Genomic DNA, 19,920 nt, shown 5'->3' on the forward strand with positions numbered 1-19,920 from the left:
CTTCCTTCTGAGCACAGGTATCACTGCAGCCCAACTGCCACAATGCCAGCTGGCTGTGCAGCAGTTTGTGCACACTTTCTGTCCCAGTTGCTTTCCTGGATCATCTTACCCAGTCTTGGATTCTTTTTGCCTTTGCTGTCCCTCACCTTTTTCAGCTGGAAGCATCAGAAATGAGTCCTGCAGAAGCTGGAGGTGCATAAACGCAGCTGGGAGAGCATAACAGATCCAGGTGCTAAAGAACAACTGACACGGAGCACCAAGACTTAGGTGCCTGTGTCAAGGGACTATAGAAAGATAATAAACAGATGTTTATTAGCTCTTTAACACCACCCCAAATCACCTCTTCCTGTGTATTTGTGAGCAGATAAAATATCTGTTCACTCTCATACCTTCAAAGACAGAGGGTGGTATATATGGGATATCCACATGCAAAAATGCAATAGAATCTTTATCTCAAATATCAAAATATTGGGAGCATTTTGTTAATCTTGTGATTTGTTTTTAGGTTTTGAACTATTTGATGGTAGCACCTCTGCCTTTGCAGGTTAGGAGTAAGAGCACTGGAAGATAAAGAGCTTGATGTCTTCATCCATTTGCTACACAATTATGTTTCCCATTACAAACTCCTTGTGAATACAAGTGAGCTGCAGAATGCTTAGTCTATCAGGTGCTGGGGACCACAACATTTTAGTTATTTCAAGTCCCAGAGGGAGTGGAACTTTTAAGAGAAGCAAGCTGTTTTGCTGAATTGGAGATGCACCTTTACATGCCTAAATACCCTTCCATTTGCCTCCAAAAGGACTCCATTTTCCTCGTGAGGGTCCATGTCATTCCAGCTTTCTCCCATGGGTTGTTAGAGCTACCACAGCAAATTTTGCAGGGCAAGGGCTTCATGTCTGAACAAATCATTGCATTCTTCCTGTAAAGATTTTTTTCCATGTTAGGGCAGCATCCAACAATTCAATTACACTTCTCTTCCAGGAAGATTAAAAATAATAGAGTAAAACACCATGAGTTGGAAGAGGTAAGAGTCTGAAGAGGCAGCTTTTGTCAAAATAAGCCTTTGTTTAAGGCTTGCTGAAGTATAGTTTGAATAGGACTGGGCTTACTTTTGTGTGTTTACTTTTGCTTCCCGTTCTCAGTACATTTGTGGTTTTTCTTGCACATTAACGACATACCATTCAGGCAGCTGTTACGTTTGGCAGAGTAAATATTATTTATTAATTCCAGTGTCTATTAAAAATTATTGCCATTTACAAATTGGAAGGGGAGGGGGGATTCTTCTTTTTTATCTTCTTCCTTTTTTTGGTTTAACTGAGTTAGCCACAGCTCTTTCATGAGAGGCCTAGAAGAGGGGTAACGGAGGAAGACAAGGAAGGTAGTTGATCTCCCTCTTAGATCACTGTGGTTCCCAAAATTGTTCATCTCCTAATCACTATCCAATACAGGAAGTGTCCCTGAGTCTTACAATAGATGCCTCTACCTATTGTTATTTTTGGAGAAATTCTGTATCTTTTGTGAATTCAGCTCTTTTTCAAGATTCTGTGCCAGAAATTTGGCTCCAGGTAAATGATTGCCTTGATGTCGACTAACAATCTTCTTATGGGTGAGTTGGTTACAGTTTTACAAGGGTGGACTCAAGCACCCATTTATAATAACTGGCAAGGCTGGGGTTTTAGAGTAGTAAATTGTTTGCATTGGTGAAATTGTTGCATTTTGGTGCACCCAAAACAATTTACTATGTCAAACTCTTGCAGTTATGTACCATAACGAATTTCTTTTTTCTACATGTAAGATTTCTCAATGATTTGAAGAGCCTGTAACTTGCAGTGATAGATGGAGGTAGTTCTCACCTGAAATGTATTTCCTTCTACCTTCACTTGCTACCTGTCACCTTGTCATATTGATAGCTTTTAGTGAGTGAAAGAGATCAGCAAGAAAAAATAATTTATCCCTAACTTCGTGATTTGACATGAACTTTGTGTTTTCCTCCCTAAGCTCAAAGAAAATAAAGCAATATACCTAACCTCTGAACTGTAGGTTCTATAGATTTTCTGAGCTAATTAATATTTTTTCTTTTGGAGCTGATTTATACAGTCAGATGTTGCATTGACTCCAGTTCTCTCTTCTCCCTGTCTTTGTTAAATCACTGTTTCTTGTCAGTTCTCCCTCTCTGCAGCTTTTCTTAAGCTACCAGTTTTAAGAAGTCATTCCTCATCCAGTGATGATGAAAACACATCATTCACTAACTTTTTTTCAAGAAGGCACAACCAGTCATTTTGACTTCCCTCCTAACAGCCTGCTAGACTGTAAGAGAGTGTTTACTTGGACTTAACAGGAAGCTTCAGGTAAGAGAGATCAGCTGGAAAAAAGCCAAAAGTCTGCAAAAGTTTCCTGGTTTGGCAAAGGGAAAACACATGATCAATTATGGGATTTCTCTAACAACTACACTAAATGTGTGTCTTTCAGTGCAAGGGTAGAGGGAAACCCTGCTTCAGAATGTACGTTTTGAGCTCCTCTTTAATGTACCTTATTTTCCTGTGTGAATCAAAATCTCATGAATTAGAGATGTCACCAAAATTAACATGCTCTCCAAACATGCCATTTTACTATCTATGTTTCATGGTTAGAAACTGCCAGTGGCTTTCCCAGCTACCTGCTTGGCTACCTGCCAACAAAAATGCTCCACGTCACGCTAACAGTGCTGGACTGAAATCCTTCCACTGGCTTCAGACATCGTTACTAAAGGATCTGTGTCTCAGCAGAGACCTGGCACTGGGGAAATCCCAAAGTGAAGCTCGTAGAGCAGAGGGTTTCGGTAGAGCAGCGCTGCTCAACTGAGAGGGTTGAGTCACTCTTCCCAGAAGGGTTCAAAAATAGGTCAGACATGTTGAGTGCAGTGAAAATGTCCTCAACCTACAACGAAATCACTTTAATCTCTACCATCCCCTTCTAGCCCATTTCATTTTAACAGCCAACCAACCAGTTGATTTTTCAGCATTTGCTTTTTATCTCCTCCTTCCTTTACTCCTTTCTAGCTGTTACTGTTTCTGTCAGTGTATAAGGCTTTGGTTGAGATTCTGGCCTGTTTTATTACTGTACCTCCCTGCAAAAGGAGGATCTTTGCCCCGAGAGCTCGCAATTGATAAGAGCAGGCCACACGGGGCTAAGAGAAAGGGAGGAATCTTTCTTTTGATTGAGGAAGGGCTGAACTATAGTGAAATAAAGTGATTCATCCCAGCTTTCTTGGAAACCAAAGCTGCCCAACCCTTACCTAATACTGTAAATGCAAGATACTCTCACTGCACTTCCCTGCTTTCTTTTTGCTGGAAATCTGATGAGAGTGGCATAAACTTTGCTCAAAGAGCCTTCAAGTAGTCAAACATCATAAAGGTTTTAAGTACCCTGACTCTACAGGCATGTTCTGTTGGCAGTCCTGGCCATAGTTCTGCTGCCTTCTGGTCTTGTAATAATAAAACATATTTTCTCTCTGAAGTGTTCAAGAGTGTTTTGACTTTGTTCAGGAGAAGTATCGATGTTGAAATAAAAGGGTTAAAAGTCACAAAGACTCCAAATGGAATGGAACCTTGTGTGATTGGTAGAGGGGTATCTGACCTTGGTCATGTTGACTCCTTGGGAAGTATCTGGTCTCAAACAAAAACAGCACAGGGAATCCCAAGGTAAGAAAGCTGTAGATTTTTGCTTTTATGGTTGCTGACTTAGAAATGTGTGCATTATTTTGGAATAAAGTCAGGATAAACACGTATCCTTTAGTAGCCTTAGGTGATTATACAACTAAAATACCCACTTGTGAATAACCAGCATGCTAATCAGGTAACCTCCCTAAATGTTTTAGACATGAGCTTAGACGCATATGTGCAGCTAGGAGCAGTGGATTAATCATTGTTAACCAATCATGTATTTTGTGTAGTTTCTCCTTGTTGCTGTTTTGTATATAAAACCCTACTTGTTTCTTGAAAGGTGTGCTGGCTGGTGTTAGATGCCTGGCACCTGGCTCTGCAGGCTAGAAATTAAGAGAAACACCTCAACTCAGTGCGTTGATTGGCTCTTTGCACAGCGTGTGGAGAGCCCAGATTTGGGTCAACAATATTAAACACCCCTCTGCACTATGGTCCTTTTAAACTAAACAAGCACTGACGCTCTTAAAAAAAACAACAGATCCCTACCTACGGAATTATTTGAAAACAGTTTGTCTGTTACAATAGCAATCACTTGGTAGGAGTGCCCCAAGCGGAAAGTCTCTTTACAAAGGAGCCGAGGTTATTAACCAAGAAAGCAACCCCCAATTACTGAAAAGACTTAACTTCTCTGTTACACCTTTAGCAGTGAGGAAGGGGGGGAGGAGAAGACAGGAGAAACAGAAAACAAATCTGCTCATTCTACCTAAATCTGGCCTTCCACAGCTGCTGAGGCAGGCTGCGGTGGCGAGGATGCTCCGCGGGTTAGGGCCGGCGGCCGCGGTGCCGCGCCCCGGGTTTTCGATCGCCGTGCTGCGTAACCAACAGCACCCGCCCGAGGGCCGCGGTTAGGGCCGCAGAAAGCCGGGCAGCTCCCACCACCCAGCGGCGAGGCTCTCCCGCACCGACCGCACGCCCGGCACGCACACGCAGCCCCTGCCCCGCACCGCGCGGGGCGGTGCTCGCCGGGACCGGCCCGACGCCGCGGAGACGGCGCCCCAGAGCCCTCCCGCAGCTCGCCGGGCCCCCCCGGCGGCCCCGGGCGCTGGAGGCGGGGCCGAGGGCCGAGCTCTGCCTCCCGGCGGCGGGGCGGTTCCTCGGCCGGGGCCGCTGCGGCGCCGCGGGTGCGGGGCGGTCCCCGCTCGGCTTGCGCGCCGCCGGCCCCGCTGCTCAGGCGCCGGGGAGCAGCCTGCGGGGCCGGGCGGCGGGACGCTGCCGGCTAGGCCATGCCGTGCTGGGAGCCGCTCCTCTCCTTCCTCCTCCTCCTCCTCCTGGGCTGGCGGCGGGCTGCGGGCGCAGGTGGGTGCGGCGGGGCCGGCGCGGGGCGGCGGCCGGAGGGGCCGAGGGCGGCAGCGGGGCCGGCGGCGGCAGCGGGGCCGTGGCCATGTCAGCCTCGCTCCCCGATCCGGCCGCGCCTGGCAGGGGCGGCGGGAACCTGCGCGGGCTCAGCCGTCGGGGGATTCGGTGCGGCTGGAGTCGCCGGTGCGGCGGCAGGGTGTGCTGTGGCACCCCGCCGTCGGGCGCACCTCGGCCTCGCCTGCCTCGTTCTGTGACGCGAGGGCTTGGGCAGGATCTGATTTCAGCTTTGGTCTAGAGGCGTTGCTGCCGTGGGGTGGAGGGTGCGGGGGGGGGGGTTTCTGCTGGGTCGGGGCTGAGCTGTAGCGCACGGGTGTAATCCTGGCTTCGGGATGTGTCCCGGCGAGTGTGGCAGGGCAGCGGTGAGAGGTCGAGAGGAAGGCATGAGCACAGCCTGAGCCCTGCCCAGGGTGCGGGTACCGCCGTGGGTTCAGCATGTGTTCCCTGAGGAGCTGTGGCTGGTGACCCTGGCGGGGCTGCCGGGGGGTAGCAGCCGTGCCAGGCCTGCAGTCCGTGGCCAGACTCGGGGGTCCAGGTGCCCGCGGGTGGGTTAAAAAGTGAGGCGGGGGGCGGGCCCGCTGCAGTCAGCGGTGCCCAGTCCCATCCCGTCTAGAGCAGCGGGATTTCCCAGGGAGCTGTTGTGGTGTTGGGTCTGCGTGTAGGGGCCTCCTCCCCCTCGGCATTCGGCGCTGTGTTTCTTCTGTTGCGAAGGGAGATGCTACACATGCTAAAATCTGAGAATAGCCAGCTGTCGTCACCAATCTGCACCTGGCCGTGTTTGCCTGTTGCAGGCTTTGGTGCTTATCTGACAGTGTTCGGTGCACTAGAACAGCAGAAGTCTGTAAAAAAAAAACAAAACCAAAAACAAACAACAGGCAACCCAGACTTCTTTTTTGCCAGTTTAGAAAAATGATGTGTTATCAGGCTGATGATGCAGGGGAGGGGTTCAGAAATCATTCAAGAACAGAGGCTAGGAGGTCGCTGGCTAGGCCAGGCTGAGCTGCTTTCATTCGCTGTAACTTTGTGGCTTCACACTCTGCTATGTGAAAGCTTTGACTTGCGGCTTGAAGAGTCAGGAAGTCCCTGCATCAGGAAAAAACAATCTGAGCATTGTTTGGCAGATGCTCTAAAAGAACCACTTCAGTGGGGCCACCTTCCAGAAAGAGAGAAAGGACGGGGGCATTTCTGCCTTTCCCTAGCTAAGGTGGTTTTTGGTTTTCATAGGTAGGTGTTTTTGTCTAAAGAGTGCATTTTTTTTACTTTGGGTCATACAAACTTATGATTGTTACAAAGTTCAGTGTGTGATTTCAGAAATTTAAGTAACTTCCCTTGACACATTAAGATATGTAACAAATACATTAATATATTCCTTCCACTGTGCTACAGAATCAGCTCCTCAGTGCAGTAGTAAGTGCCTTGTTGCACAGAACACCTTGATGTTCAACTACAGAGCCATAGATCTGATAATTTTTTCACTGACTTTGAAGCTGGTAGGGAAAATTACCTGTTTCTGAATGCTAATATAAGGCAAAATAATCAGTGAGCCGTCTTGGTTGATTGAGGAGAAGATAAACCAGCTGCCCTCATCCATTACTTTTTCCTATTATTTTTTTTCCTTTTTTTTTATTTAAAAGGGAGAGGGAATAAGAAATTAAAAAGAAAACAACACAAAACTAAACCAAAACTAGTGCTCGTGTTTCGTTCTGACAGCTTTCTTGAATTTTGTAAAATTAGTTCATATCGGATGTCTGAGTGCACAGATTACTGATGGTGTGAGATACCTTGCCACATGCCAGACCAGTAGTGAGAGTGCAAGAAGGAATCTGTGTGACTGGAAAGTGAAAATTTTCTTGAATGAAGAAAAGGTTACTTGGTGGTCTTTAAAATATGTGGGAGATTAATAGTTTAGGTATCATTTAAAGAGAGTCTCCAACAGGTTTGCAGTGCTGAATCCATCTGTAGCATATGGCAATGCGTATTTATGTAAGAGCACTACTCAAAATTTGAGGCTAAGAAACTAGTAACATACCTAACTAAAACTTTGAGAACTTAACCAGCTTTGTTGTATTTTTAACTTAGGGTTTAATGCAACTCTGTGAAGATCCAGGTCCTCTTTTTCTTGTACATGGAGGATACTAACAGCCTGGCATGATGTCTCTTCTGAAAGATAGTGGTGTCAGCATCAGTGCTATCTGGTGCTGTGTAACAAAATTATCCTCATATTCCCAAGTAGAGGAATTTAGCTTCAGTGCTTGATCTTGTGATCTTATTTTTGTAAAAGTAAACAAACTGTACCTTTAGGAAACTATTGTCTTAAGAAGAAAAACCTGAAATATTACCATGTGGAGTATCATATCATGTCATGGTTGTCTTCCAGCTTAAGACCAGTTGACCCACTGCACTGACAAACACAAATCAAGTGTAGAAGGAAAACCTTTCTCAGTCTTAGTACAGGCAGGCATTGAAGACTGCCCATCAAGGCTTTGCAGGCTCCATCCTTGGAAGTTCTGGGATCTGCCTGGAAAAAGCCCTGAGCAACCTGGTCTGGTGCTACAGCTGGCCCTGTTTGGGGTGAGAACTTGGGCCAGAGAGCTCCCAATGGCCCTTTCTGCATGAGTGACTGCAGTGCTGTGTTTAGAAGTGTGAGGCTTTTCTGGTTTTAAAAGCATTTGATAACTGTGTTTTCCTGTCTTCCTTGCCTCAGCCTGCTTGCATTAATCTGTTGCTTTCTTTTGTCAGTCCCAATGCCTTGCCACTGGCCTCCTTGTCTTTCAGTGTTTTCTGGTTCCCGAGTCTGGTGTTTTGCCCTGTTTGCCAGCTAACATCTCCCTCCAGCTGCTCCCCCACTTAACTTTTCATTTGCCTCTCTTCACTTCACCCACTTCCATTTCCCTAGCCCTTGGTTCTTTGCCATTTGCTGTCCTGTCCTCCCTTCCCTTGGCTTTTCTGCCCCTCCACCAGTCTGGCTGTGCTCCAGTCCCAACAGGCAGCTTCCTCTTCGGCTCTGCTTGGGCCAGAAGGGAAGTGATTCATATCCCATACTAGGGACACAACTCTTCTCTCAGCTTCCATGTTGCTCATCTCCTCACAAGCTGCTTGAGAGCACTTGCAGTCTTCATTCATCTTCAGGAGTTCATATTATGACTGAATTTGACATTCCTACTAGTGGAAGACATGCCTCTAAGAGAGGTTTCTGACCTTTTCTACATAGTGAAATCAGTTTCAAAATTGAAAAAATTTGGGCTTTCAAGTGGAACACTGCACTATGTGTTTGTGAATGTTTTAAGCACAGGAAGGGTTTTGGTCTTGGTTTGTTGTGTTTTTTTAACTTGTTTCCTGGAAAGTATCAGTGAAGTGGCCTCAGTGTTTTCAAACAAGTGAGCAGGAGACAGATGAGGAAAAATGTGTTCTGTGTTGTTAACATAGTTAAATGTGAGGTGCAGACAACTGAAATAGATGAGCCTTTGTAATGACAAGTGGCAGTGGACATTAATTTCTAGCTCCTTGAGGGAGCTGGGTGGGGTTCATTGTTTTATGCTGGGCTCAGTAGTTCAGTGCTATGTTCTGTATGGAATAAATATGAGCAGTAAGTTGCAATTTGCTGCTTTGTGGGTAGCAGAGACTTCAGTGTGCTGCTACTAGTGCACCTAGAAACAGAATGAAGAGAAGGAATGGTTTTGCCTGCAAAACAGTGAAAAATATATATGGTGATGGAATGTGGAGACCAAAAGTTAGTTACTGTATACTGTAATACTTTGATAGTTATTTTTATTCCTTTTCTTACTTTAGAGTCTTCTCCCCATTTGCCGGCACCAAAGGATGTAGTGGTTTATTCCTATAACTTTAATAGTTCACTGAGATGGTCTCCTGTTGAAGTGGATAGAGGCGTGGTCTTATACACAGTCCAGTATAAAACGTAAGTAAAGAAGTCTCAAAACAACAAAACTGATTTTGTTCTAATGCAGTAACACAATTGTTTAAAAATAAAAAAAAAAAGGCTACGTATTAATAAACAAATGAAAGAATGAGTTGTTTGTTACAGATGCTTTTATGCATATGTGAAAGCAGCTTCTGAAGATTGACAGTGTCTTAGCCCGTGATATTTCCACTGAACTGAGCCAAGTCAAGGGTGAAGACGTGAAGAGCACCCAGAACTGTTACATAGTTATATGTAATAGGGATTGTACTTCAGGTAGTTGTGCTGTTCAGCTTTGTCTGCCTTTCATTTTGAACTGCAGCGGGGCCTTCAACGAGTGGGATGAGATGAACTGCACCCGGGTGGTGCAGACCCAGTGCAGCTTCCCCTGGTCGCTGAAGCAGCGGCGCTGGACGGTTGTTCTGCGCGTGAGGGCTGAGCTGGGGCAAGTGGCTTCTGACTGGGTGGAGACAGATCCGTTTGTGGCAGAGAGAGACAGTAAGTGCTATTTATGATTTCAGTGTCTCTGTCTCTCATGGGAGATTTCTTTAAAAAAAAAAATAGTTTGTTGTCTGTTCTAGGCTTTTTTGATTCAAAAGCTGCAGGTGTTCGGTTAACAAAGACTACAAGGCCTGGGTGTGTCACAAGGAGTTTGGTCATATTTAATCCCCTTTGTAGCTGGGTTTTTTCCTTGGGTGGTAAGCTTTGTAAAAACTGCAAAGTATATTATGTTAGAGAGTTTGCTTGTTTACCCCCTAAGGACTGCTGCATGCACACATACACTCCCTTGATTTGTGGTAGTCTGAGTACAAACTACCTGCTTCTATTGAGTGGGTTTCTTATCTAAAAGAGACTACAGACCATCCTGACTACAGTGTAGAGGGGTCAAGTTATGCTTCAAATCCCATTACCTGTGTGAATGAGCATGTTGTTATTTTTTATAAAATCTGCCCTTTGCCTTGCTGTGATTTGTTTCAGGATTAGAAGAAAATAAATGTTGAGTTTAAAAATACCTCTGAAATGATAATGAACAGAGGAATGGATTTATTAGTTCTTTAGTTCAAGTTCTCCCATACCTTGTGAGAAGCAGTGGTGGTCCATACTGCACAGAGTATGATACTTTCCCTGGTGACTTCAGTTCTGAATCTTGGATCTTTTCTAGTAATATAGAGTGTGGGGATGAGGAACTATCTGAATCCTCAGATGGAGATCATGGTTGATATAACCATAGCTTGTGATTTTTTTGGGAGTAGGATCCTTTGGGGGTAAGGAAAACACTGGGCTAATGGGGATATAAGACAAAGGAGAGGCTCAATGTGGGAGATATGATTGTGTGTCTGTTCCTTGGAGGAGCAAGAGGAACATTCTGTGATAATTCTTGTGTGACTGCCTTTGAGATCGGTTCCTGGACGCCAAAACTATGGGTTACTCCATCAGGCTGTTCTCTTTTTTTAATGTCTGACTCAGTCCCACTTGAGAGGGGAGCCTCAGGAACCTGTGAGGACACACAACAAGGCATTTGCACTTGTATGGCAACAGGAAGTAGAGAGAAATTGAAATTTCTTAACCAATACAAAGATCATGGGGGATAATCTTCTGTAACAGTGGACAGAGCAGGTTCTTCTGGATTTTTTGAGACAATGGTTGCATGCAAGGTTTGGTTTTTACCTTTAATAGTTACCCCTCCTAGTATGCAAGCAGCTGTTAACTACTCTCCTATTTACATGAGTGAGTTTTTTGAGATCCTGGAGTGCTTTACGAATGCTGATGGTCTTAACTGGTGAAAGAAGTCTAGATACAAAGGATAAATTACTAATGACTGTGTGTGACCTGTGATCACAGAAGTCTCTTGTATTAGGACTGGCAGTACTTTATAGAATATTTTTCATTATTTAGACCTCAGAATATTTCACAGAATGAAGTAATCATCTTTACCCAGTAAGACAGATGGAAGCATTAAAGCAAGGAGGAAGAAACTAGTTATTGCTCTTCCAATCTATTGACCCAAGCACTGTGGTTTTAGAGAACATGGAGTATGTGGCAGTCTATTTGGAGAAAAAAAAAAACAACAAAATGCTATCACTATCAACAGATAAATTTAGATACATTCTTTTTAAAATTTACTGAATTTTCAGGGGAAGTTAGGAGTAAACTTTTTTTTTTTTTAAATAACCTAGTTTCACTTTTTATTTAAGTCTTTTTCCTTAGATTTGTAATAAAATAGGTATCTTAAATGCATGCCCACAGCATTCTCCTTGAGAAACTTGTGACCGACGGTATAGACAGGTGGATTCTTCAGTGCATTAAAAACTGGCTGGATGGCTGGGCCCAAAGAGTTGTGATAAACGGAATTAAATCCAGCTGGTGGCAGGTCACAAGCGATGTCCCCCAGGGCTTGGTACTGGGGCAGTTCTGTTTAATTTTTTATAGAATCATAGAACTATTCAGATTGGAAAAGGCCCTTGGGATCACCGAGTCCAACCATCATCCCTACTCTACAAAGTTCTCCCCTAAACCATGTCCACCAACACCACATCCAAACGACCCTTAAACACATCCAGGGATGGTGACTCAACCACCTCTCTGGGCAGCCTATTCCAGTGTCTCATCACTCTTTCTGTGATTTTTTTTTTTCCTAATGTCCAGTCTAAACCTCCACTGTTGCAGCTTGAAGCCATTCCCTCTTGTTCTATCACTAATTACCTGTGAAAAGAGACCAGCACCAACCTCTCTACAATGACCTTTCAGGTAGCTGTAGAGACTGATGAGGTCTCCCCTCAGCCTCCTCTTCCTCAAATTAAATATTCCCAGCTCCTTCAATCATTCTTCTTAAGATTGATTCTCTAGGCCCTTCACCAGCTTCGTTGCCCTCCTCTGTGCTCACTCCAGCACCTCGAGATCTCTCTTGAACTGAGGTGCCCAAAACTGGACACAATGCTCCAGGTGTGGCCTCACCAGTGCTGAGTACAGGGGGACAGTCACCTCTCTACTTCTGCTGGCTAAGATAAGCCAGGATGCCGTTGGCTTTCTTGGCCACCTGGGCACACTGCTGGCTCGTATTCAGCCACTTGTCACTTAGAACCCCCAGGTCCTTTTCTGCCAGACATTTTCCAGCCACTTCCCCAAGCCTGTAGCGTTGCCTGGGGTTGTTGTGGCCCAAGTGCAGGACCCGGCACTTGGCCTTGTTGAAGCCCAGACCATTAACATTAGCCCAATGATTTAATCTATCCAAGTCTCTCTGTAGAGCCTCCCTATCCTCATGCAGATGCATTTGTATCAATGATCTGGATGAGGGGATTGAGAGCACCCTGAGCAAGTTTGCGATTACACTAAATTGAGTGGGAGTGTTCATCTGCTCAAGGGTAGGAAGGCACTGCAGAGAGGTCTGGACAGGTTAGATTGATAGGCTGAGGTTAACAGGATGAGGTTTAACAAGACCAAGTGCCAGGTCCTGCACTTTGGTCAGAATAACCCCAAAGCAACACTACAGGCTTGTGGAAGAGTGGCTGGAAAGCAGCTCAGTGGATAAGGATCTGGGAGTACTGGTGGGCAGCTGGCTGAATGTGAGCCAGTAGTGTGCCTAGGTGGTCAAGAAAGCCAACAGCATCCTGGCCTGTATCAAAACCAGTGAGTCCAGCAGGAGGGAAGTGATCATGCCCCTGTGCTTGGCCCTGGTGAGGACACAGCTGTGGCCACTGTGTTCAGTGCTGGGCACCACAGTATAAGAAAGACATTGAGGTCCCGGAGCAACAAGGCTGATGAGGGGTTTGGAGGGCTTGTTGTATAAGGAGTAGCTGAGGGAACTGGGCTTATTTAGTCTAAAGAAGAGAAGGCTCAGGGGAGATCTTACTGTTCTTTACAGCTACCTGAAGGGAGGTTGTAGAGAGGCCAGTGTTGGTCTCTTCTCCCAAGTAACTAGGGATAGGACAAGAGGAAACGGGTTTAAGTTGTGCCAGGGGAGGTTTGGTTTGGATATTAGGACAGATTTCTGTACTGAAGGAGTGGTGAAGCATTGAAACAGGCTGCCTGGGGAGGTGCTGAAGTCGCCATCCCTGGAGGTGTTCAAGAAGCATCTAGATGTGGTGCTTCAGGATATAGATTAGTGGCTATAGTGGTTGGATTACAGTTGCACTCGATGATCTTGAACCCTAATGATTCTGTGATTCTATAACTAGATGAGACAGTGTTATACTCCTTTTCTTGAGAAAAAAGCTGTTAATATTTAGTATGTTTGTTGTGAGTATCTAAGTAAAGCTGAAGACAGTATGATGAGCTCTTCCATCTCCCAGAGGTTCACTGCTCTTTCTTTGTTTATTTTCAGCTACAATAGGGCCCCCAAAAGTGAACTGTGAGACTCAAAATTCTGACTCCCTTCTCATTAGTATCACACCCCCTATTGGATCTGAAGCAAGATACTTTCTTCAGTATCATGTGTCCTACTGGGAGAATGCAACAAGTACTACTAAACAAGTAAGAATTCTCTCTAATTTATTTAGTTCACAATGCCTTTGTGACTAAGAGATACGAGCCAGTGTCTCTTGAAAAAACATCACTAATGGAGGAAGAAAACTAATGTAACTTTTTTCTCTAGCAGTGAAGGTCACCACTTGGTGTCTTGAAAAAATGTTAATTTGGTCTTGACACAAGTATTGCATATATTACAAAACTTTCAAACCCATCTTTTCTTCCTCCTTATGAAGCAAAGGTTAAATCATATTGCTGCTCGTGGGAGAAAATCCACAAAGTGTCAAAGGTGGCTTTGAAATGACATTTAGATTCCAAAGTTTGTTTAGGCAATTTGAAAAACCCTGAAATAGCCTTCCTCCTTTCCTGTGCTGTGCTTGTTTGTGCTGGCAGCATCAGAAACAGGTGGCTTTGGCCTGATGTTGCCTGTTCCTAGGACAGAGAAAGGCAGAGTTATTAGAAGCATGCTGGACACAGCTGGGATAAGCCAGTACTGTTGCTGTTGAGTGTGTTTATCTCCTTGTGTGCTTATGCTGCTCTCTGGGGCCTTGGTAACTCTGTTTTTGGCAGGCTAGCGTTGCAGGGGAGGGACAAAGACACCTTTAAAAAAAGACCGAAAAAAAAAAGGGAAGAAGATTCAGAAGATTCAAATGAATGTCCTTCTGATGTCAAATGTTGAAAAAAAACCCAAACAGAAGCAGCAGCAGAAAAAAAAAAAAAAAATTAGAACACTTGTGTTTCAAAGACCTTGCTAAATCCAAAGCCTCTCCACTTCCTTCCTCTTTGGCACCAATATGCATTTTTCTGACACACAAAAATGACTTTAATGTTTGAGATTCAGAGAAGTTGCTCTCATATGTTTCTGTAGGCTTAACTGAGGCTGTTTTCCTAGCTCCTTTCAGGGTAAAAATTCCCAAAAGACTGTGGTGGCCATGTGGAAACTGTGGGGGTTTTGCACTGCCCATCAGCTTTTTTCCTCTTCAGTAGAAGGAGCTGAGATAGTGGAAGCTCTTCACTGAACTCCATGTCCTTCAGCTTCCTCTGCTGGTGGAGGTTCTTTTCAGGGCTTGTTTTTCCCTCCCCCTTCCTGTGTTGCTCTCACTGCCTGAGCTGTTAAAAGAAACTGTGTGAAAGTGTCCAGCAGCATATTGTGCATAAAATGAGACCTTGCATCAGTTTTCATGCCTCTGCTGTTCGTGCCTGTAGACGTGGTTTTAAATTGTCAGGCTTAATTTTATCTAAAATTAATGACATTTCAAATGCATTCAAGTAGGAGGTTAAAATACATTCAGTACTTCTCTTGTTTGGGAAAGCTGAATTATGAAAAAGAAAACCTGTCCTTATTGAATGAAAAACTTAAATATGTGGAGCACATTTATGTTGAAGCCAGGTCTGGTTTTTACAGTAATACCTGTATTTTTATTTTTTCTTTGTATTTTAAACAGGAGATAAAGACAAGCAATACACTATTCAAAATCAGAAACATAAAGGAATCGACACTTTATTGTCTTGGTGTTCAAGTAGAATTGACAACATACTTAGCTTTCCAGTTACTTGGACTGCAAAGTGCCCCAGTGTGTTGCAGAACTACAATCAGCGGTATAATCCAATTCTGTTACTTTGTGTATACAATGGGATGAGTGGAGAACATGAGTTTAGATGGTATAACTGCTCAGTTGTGCACCCACATTTGTCAGGAGTGCTAAGAGAGCACCTCTGAGAGTAGTTCACAAGTGGAATTAATGGCAAAATAATATGAAGTTTTTCAGCCAGCGATTGAGAGTCTGTGTTGTACTCTTCCCCTCATCCTTTCCCTTCATAAATAATGCTATGGGTATTTCTTTGCATATTTCTGGAAAGTAAGAGAATACTTGCTCTTTAGAGGAAGTCATGGATGAAGGAGACGGTGTTAGTCTTGCAAATCCCCTCCCTCAGCTGCTGCCTCACTGCCTCAGCCACTCCTACAGGACAGGAACATCCCTCTCCCATCTGACTTTCTCTGATAGTTTGAGTTCCGTGTTTTTGCATGAGATAAGAGAGAGGGTGAAGGGAGGAGAGGGCATGTGCAAGATAACAGAGTTCGTCCCTCTCCTTAATCTCTCCATGTGATCCCCAGCACACAGGCACAACCGTTCTTTAGCATGCTTTGAATGCAGGGGAGTATGTGTATGAACTGCTTATGCCATCTCCCAGGTAGTCTTGATAGCAAGCCCCAGAGCTGTGATGTTGGAGTCTGATGCTGCTATTGCTGGAGAGAGGTGTGTATTCTGAAAGAGAAGCCCCTGGTATTGATGGCCCTTGCTGACAGTCTTGAGGGTGGAGGACAGATGGCATTCCCCCTGCCTGCACTCTGTCCACCAGCAGTGATTCCTTCAGCTCTTCATTAGCCCTGCTAGGGTGCCAAGTAGAAGTTTGCCTTAGGCTGTGTGACTGAGGGGAAGGAAGTTCACAGTACCTGGTGGCTTCCATGTGGAATCACAAAACACAGGTGCTTAGAGCACATCTATAGTAGTGCTGTGATCTTAGCCTTGGAAATTGCACTTTGATGACCAAGTATAGTAAATTTTAACTTGCTGTATATTGTTTTACATTCAATTATGTATATGTATATGGTGGTTCTTTTTTTTTTCTTCTTTTTTAGAAGCAACCAGAGCTGCATTTATTATACCAATATTTGTGTTGGTGTTAGCTCTTGTAACAGGTGGTTTGTTTCTTCTGTGGAGAAACCGCAGGACAATTAAATACTGGTCTCAGCCACCTTTAGAAATCCCATCACACTTCAAAGAGGTATGTGTAGATACTTGATTTTTCTCCTCACTCTCCCTCTGCCCTGGTACAAATGTTGCTATAATCCTGTTATGAAACCACAGGAAGATTCTCTGTTCCTGGACTACCCCTTGTCCACCCCTGTCTTTGCTTACCTAAGTCATCAGGCCTGAAACAGTTGCTCACTTGAAGCAAAAAGCTTTTGTGTGCTGCAGAATATGTACTTGGGACCTAGGTGTCTGATTAGAAATCTGATATGGCAAAGTGAGCACTGATTGTTTTAACAGCAAGAACTGACCTGAAGACAAAGGACTATCTAGGAGCATGGGTTTTGGCTTTTTCTTTGTTTTCTATAGGTTTAGCAGTACTCAAATGAAAGTCATCCTGGGCCTTTTTTTTTTCCATGTAGCTCACACATTTATGTACTAAACGATATGGTTTCAGTCCTATTAATCTTCTTCTGTTTAGTATTCAAACAGGAAGTAGTCTTTTAAGCAGAATTCTTGATTTCAAAGTTCGTGATCAGCATGCAGTCTGTATTTTTAAAAGCCTGTGTTTGCAGTTCTTTGAGGTGTATTTCTTTGTGTCTTTGTGTCAGAGTAGTCCCTTGTACTATGGTAGTTCTGTGCCTGTGGAGCTGTTTTTCCAGATTTTGATAGAAGTGTGGGTGAGTGAACCCAGACTTTCTGCAGAGTCCTAACTACAGAATTTTCTCTCTCCGTGCTATCTCAGCTACCATTTCATGGAGGCCAGTGGGGACAGCTGTATCACACATTAAGCAAAGTACATCTCATGTAGGAAAAAGAAATCTTGCACAATATACTAAAATAGTACAGCATTTCATGTGAAGGACTTCTGAGAAGAGAGTCTTATCTTCATGAGTTCTGGAGTAATTGTGTTATTGTGGAAAATAGGCAGCAAAAACAGATACTCTTGAACAGTGGTGAGCCTGGTTTTGGGCAAAATACTAATTAGAAATTAAGGAAAGTCAGTAAACAGGCAGGGTTGTTTGTTGTTGTTTTTTTTTAAATGTGTATTTCTAAAAGGGATCAACCAGTCTGAAGCTTCTTCTCTTAAAACAATTTCCATTGGTACAGAATACCAATTATTTTAAGGCAGTTTCATATGTAGTCTATTAGATTTTCAGAATGCTTCCTTCTTTTGCAGAAGGATCTCAGCTTTCAGCATCTGAGTTACAGGAAGCAGTTCTACTGCAGAAACACCTTCCCATAGCAAAGCCAGACTGAGGTCTTGAATTTGCTGAAGTGGATGTATTGGAGGTTCCCATATGAAACATTAGTCTTTAGTACACCTGAAAAAAATAATCCTGCTGCTCATTAGCCTTGCTTTGATTTCAGAGAATGGGGTGTCTTAATTGAAACTAAGGCTAATTTTGTCCACTCTGAAATCAAAAAATGGATCACAAACATGACTTGAGCTGTGATCCCATCTCAGTCAGATTATGATGCTTCCTACAGTACAGAACAAGCTTTTGAGTGAAACTACAAGCTGTGGCATTCTTTTTAACAATGTGATCATGTCTGTATTCCAGACAGTGATTGCATTTATTATTTTTTTATAAATCAGGGAAAAAGTGTTCAGTAGCAGGTTGTTTTTTTGGTTCAGTACATGAGTGTTACATGGCTCCAGTTCCCTGTGAAACACAAGATCAGCTTATTGATAAGGGGAGTATGGCAGGAGGAACAGAAATGCAGGTCATTTTCTCTGGCCTACATATTTTTCTAATGCTCTTTCCTTTGTTTATGCATTGATTGTGAAGCTGATGACTTAATTTTGGAGGAATGGGGGGCAGAGAGGAAGTCAAAGCAAAAAGTGACTTCAAGAGAAAAATGCCACTACAGTTTTCTGGTAACAATAAAAGATGCAGATCTGACTTGCCTCACACTGAACAAACCAGAATTTTCCATCTCATTTGCTCCATCAGTGCTTTAGAGAAGCTGTCAGTTGCTAGGCTCCTGCAGTGTACTAATTGTGTTTTCTTCTGTGGTTTGTTCTTACCTAGTAGGAATTTGCTTGGTCTGACATGAAAATAGTATTAGCCAAAATTTTTTTTTTAAAAAAAAGGAAACGGATCTCACTTAAATGGACATTTACATGATTGACTTCATTTATTTTTCCTAAGAAATAAGTTATTTTTACCTTCCTTGTTCAATGTAGTTCCAAGGAAATCCAGAAAAGAACACACATTTAGCAACTCTCGCTAGGAATTCTGGTCTGAAGCAACCTGCCTATAGGTGGTGGTGCTTGCTCTGTTTCTGTAATTTTGAACAGATCTCTTCTGTGGATAGATACCTAAACTGTTGTTTCTGGCTTCCTCCAGTATTTGAAAGACCCTACCATGCCTGTTCTGGAGCTGTTGGACAATCACGTTGAGGATGACCCTCCCGATTCCTTATCTGCTTTATCTCATGTGGAAGGAAGTCAAGCCTGCGGCAACAGTTTGGATGATCAAGCTCATTCATGCAGCATCTCCACTGAAAGCGAAGTAACTTAAGTGGTACCCTAGTGAGAGTGCCTGGACTGAGTCTTTGCAGAGGCTCCTGCCCGTGAGCAGTGCCTTGTGGCTGCTGTCAGAGCAGACAACCCAGCCCTGGACAGAATGCAGCCACTGACAAATTCTGAGCAAGAGGTTGCTTCCTGAGAATAGCGTGGACCCTGAGCCATTGTTTAAATGGCTTCTGCTGTGCCACAATAGCAACTGTGTTCTGCCAGAGACTTATCAGGTGGAAGGTGAAAGACAATGAACACTAAATTGCCTTAAGACAGACGGTTATGAAAGGTTTTTATTAACATAATCATATTTTCCACCCTGAAATGAAATAAAGCTTTGAGAAATAACAGCACTTTATTGTAGGATGTAGTACTACCTTGAGTTTTTCAATGGCACCATTAATCACTGGCTTTTGTTTTGTTGCCTTAATTGTAAACTCAACATGTATTATATCCATCCCAGTATTTTTTTCTGAATGGTTTTTAAGTACATGGCATCTTCTGTGGCAGGGTTCTTCCCCGCAGATAAAAATGGCACTCTAAAAATACATTTTACAGTGCTTCACTCTCTGCAGCACAAATCTGTGCAAAGAACTGTGCCAGGAAAGGCTTCCTAGTATCTGCCTCCCACACATTCATGTGAAGCATTAATCTTCTGCTCCTGCAGTGACACAGTTGTTCCTCACAGCAAAACAAGCTTTAAAATAATTTTTCTCAGAATGTATATAATATGTATGTGTTTTTATCAGACACTAAAATCTCATGTTGGCTATCAATCAGATTAGTCCCACAAATGGAGAGTTGACAGAAGGTTGTGTTTTGAGTCCTTTGAAGCAGACTACAAGTGAAGCCTTACATCACAATCTGGTATCTAATAAAGGACAAATAACCAATGAACCACTTCTGTACTAAAAAGGTTGGGTTTATTTGTTTTGACTTTTTTGGGGGTTTGATACAACTTGTTTCAAAAAAAAAAATAAAAGAAAAATATGCTTGTTTGTTTGCAAATAACTTTTTCAAGTTACTTAGGTCTGTTAATGAACCTGTTCACTGTCAAGAGGTGTGGGTTATCCGAGGTAATGCTGTTCTACCCCTTCCACCAATACACAAGACTAGCAGGAAAAGTCAGTAACTTTTTTTTTTTTCCCAAAAAAGAACATTTTATGAGTTTGTTTGTGGATACAACTAAACTCATCAGTTGTGATTAGG

General features: G+C 43.5%; 1 protein-coding gene across 1 annotated transcript; it reads left to right on the top strand.

Moving 5' to 3' along the window:
* The first annotated feature begins 4,808 nt into the window (after nucleotides 1-4,808).
* On the top strand, nucleotides 4,809-19,722 carry IFNGR2 (interferon gamma receptor 2). Its single transcript, XM_051616369.1, has 7 exons — nucleotides 4,809-4,997; nucleotides 8,844-8,970; nucleotides 9,293-9,468; nucleotides 13,292-13,440; nucleotides 14,880-15,033; nucleotides 16,076-16,221; nucleotides 18,542-19,722. The coding sequence occupies exons 1-7, from the start codon at nucleotides 4,925-4,927 to the stop codon at nucleotides 18,713-18,715; spliced, it is 999 nt and encodes a 332-aa protein (XP_051472329.1). The 5' UTR covers nucleotides 4,809-4,924; the 3' UTR covers nucleotides 18,716-19,722.
* The last annotated feature ends 198 nt before the right edge of the window (nucleotides 19,723-19,920 follow it).

This window comes from Apus apus, chromosome 1 (genome assembly GCF_020740795.1).
Source record: "Apus apus isolate bApuApu2 chromosome 1, bApuApu2.pri.cur, whole genome shotgun sequence".
In the NCBI taxonomy this organism is placed as follows: domain Eukaryota; kingdom Metazoa; phylum Chordata; class Aves; order Apodiformes; family Apodidae; genus Apus; species Apus apus.

What these genes read in the sequence shown, in the direction of transcription:
- IFNGR2 (XM_051616369.1), top strand. Translation starts at nt 4,925, where the DNA reads ATGCCGTGCTGGGAGCCGCTCCTCTCCTTCCTCCTCCTCCTCCTCCTG. An exon ending in TACACAGTCCAGTATAAAAC is followed by an intron (nt 8,971 to 9,292) that starts GTAAGTAAAGAA and finishes TTTGAACTGCAG; the next exon opens with CGGGGCCTTCAACGAGTGGG. An exon ending in TTGCAGAACTACAATCAGCG is followed by an intron (nt 15,034 to 16,075) that starts GTATAATCCAAT and finishes CTTCTTTTTTAG; the next exon opens with AAGCAACCAGAGCTGCATTT.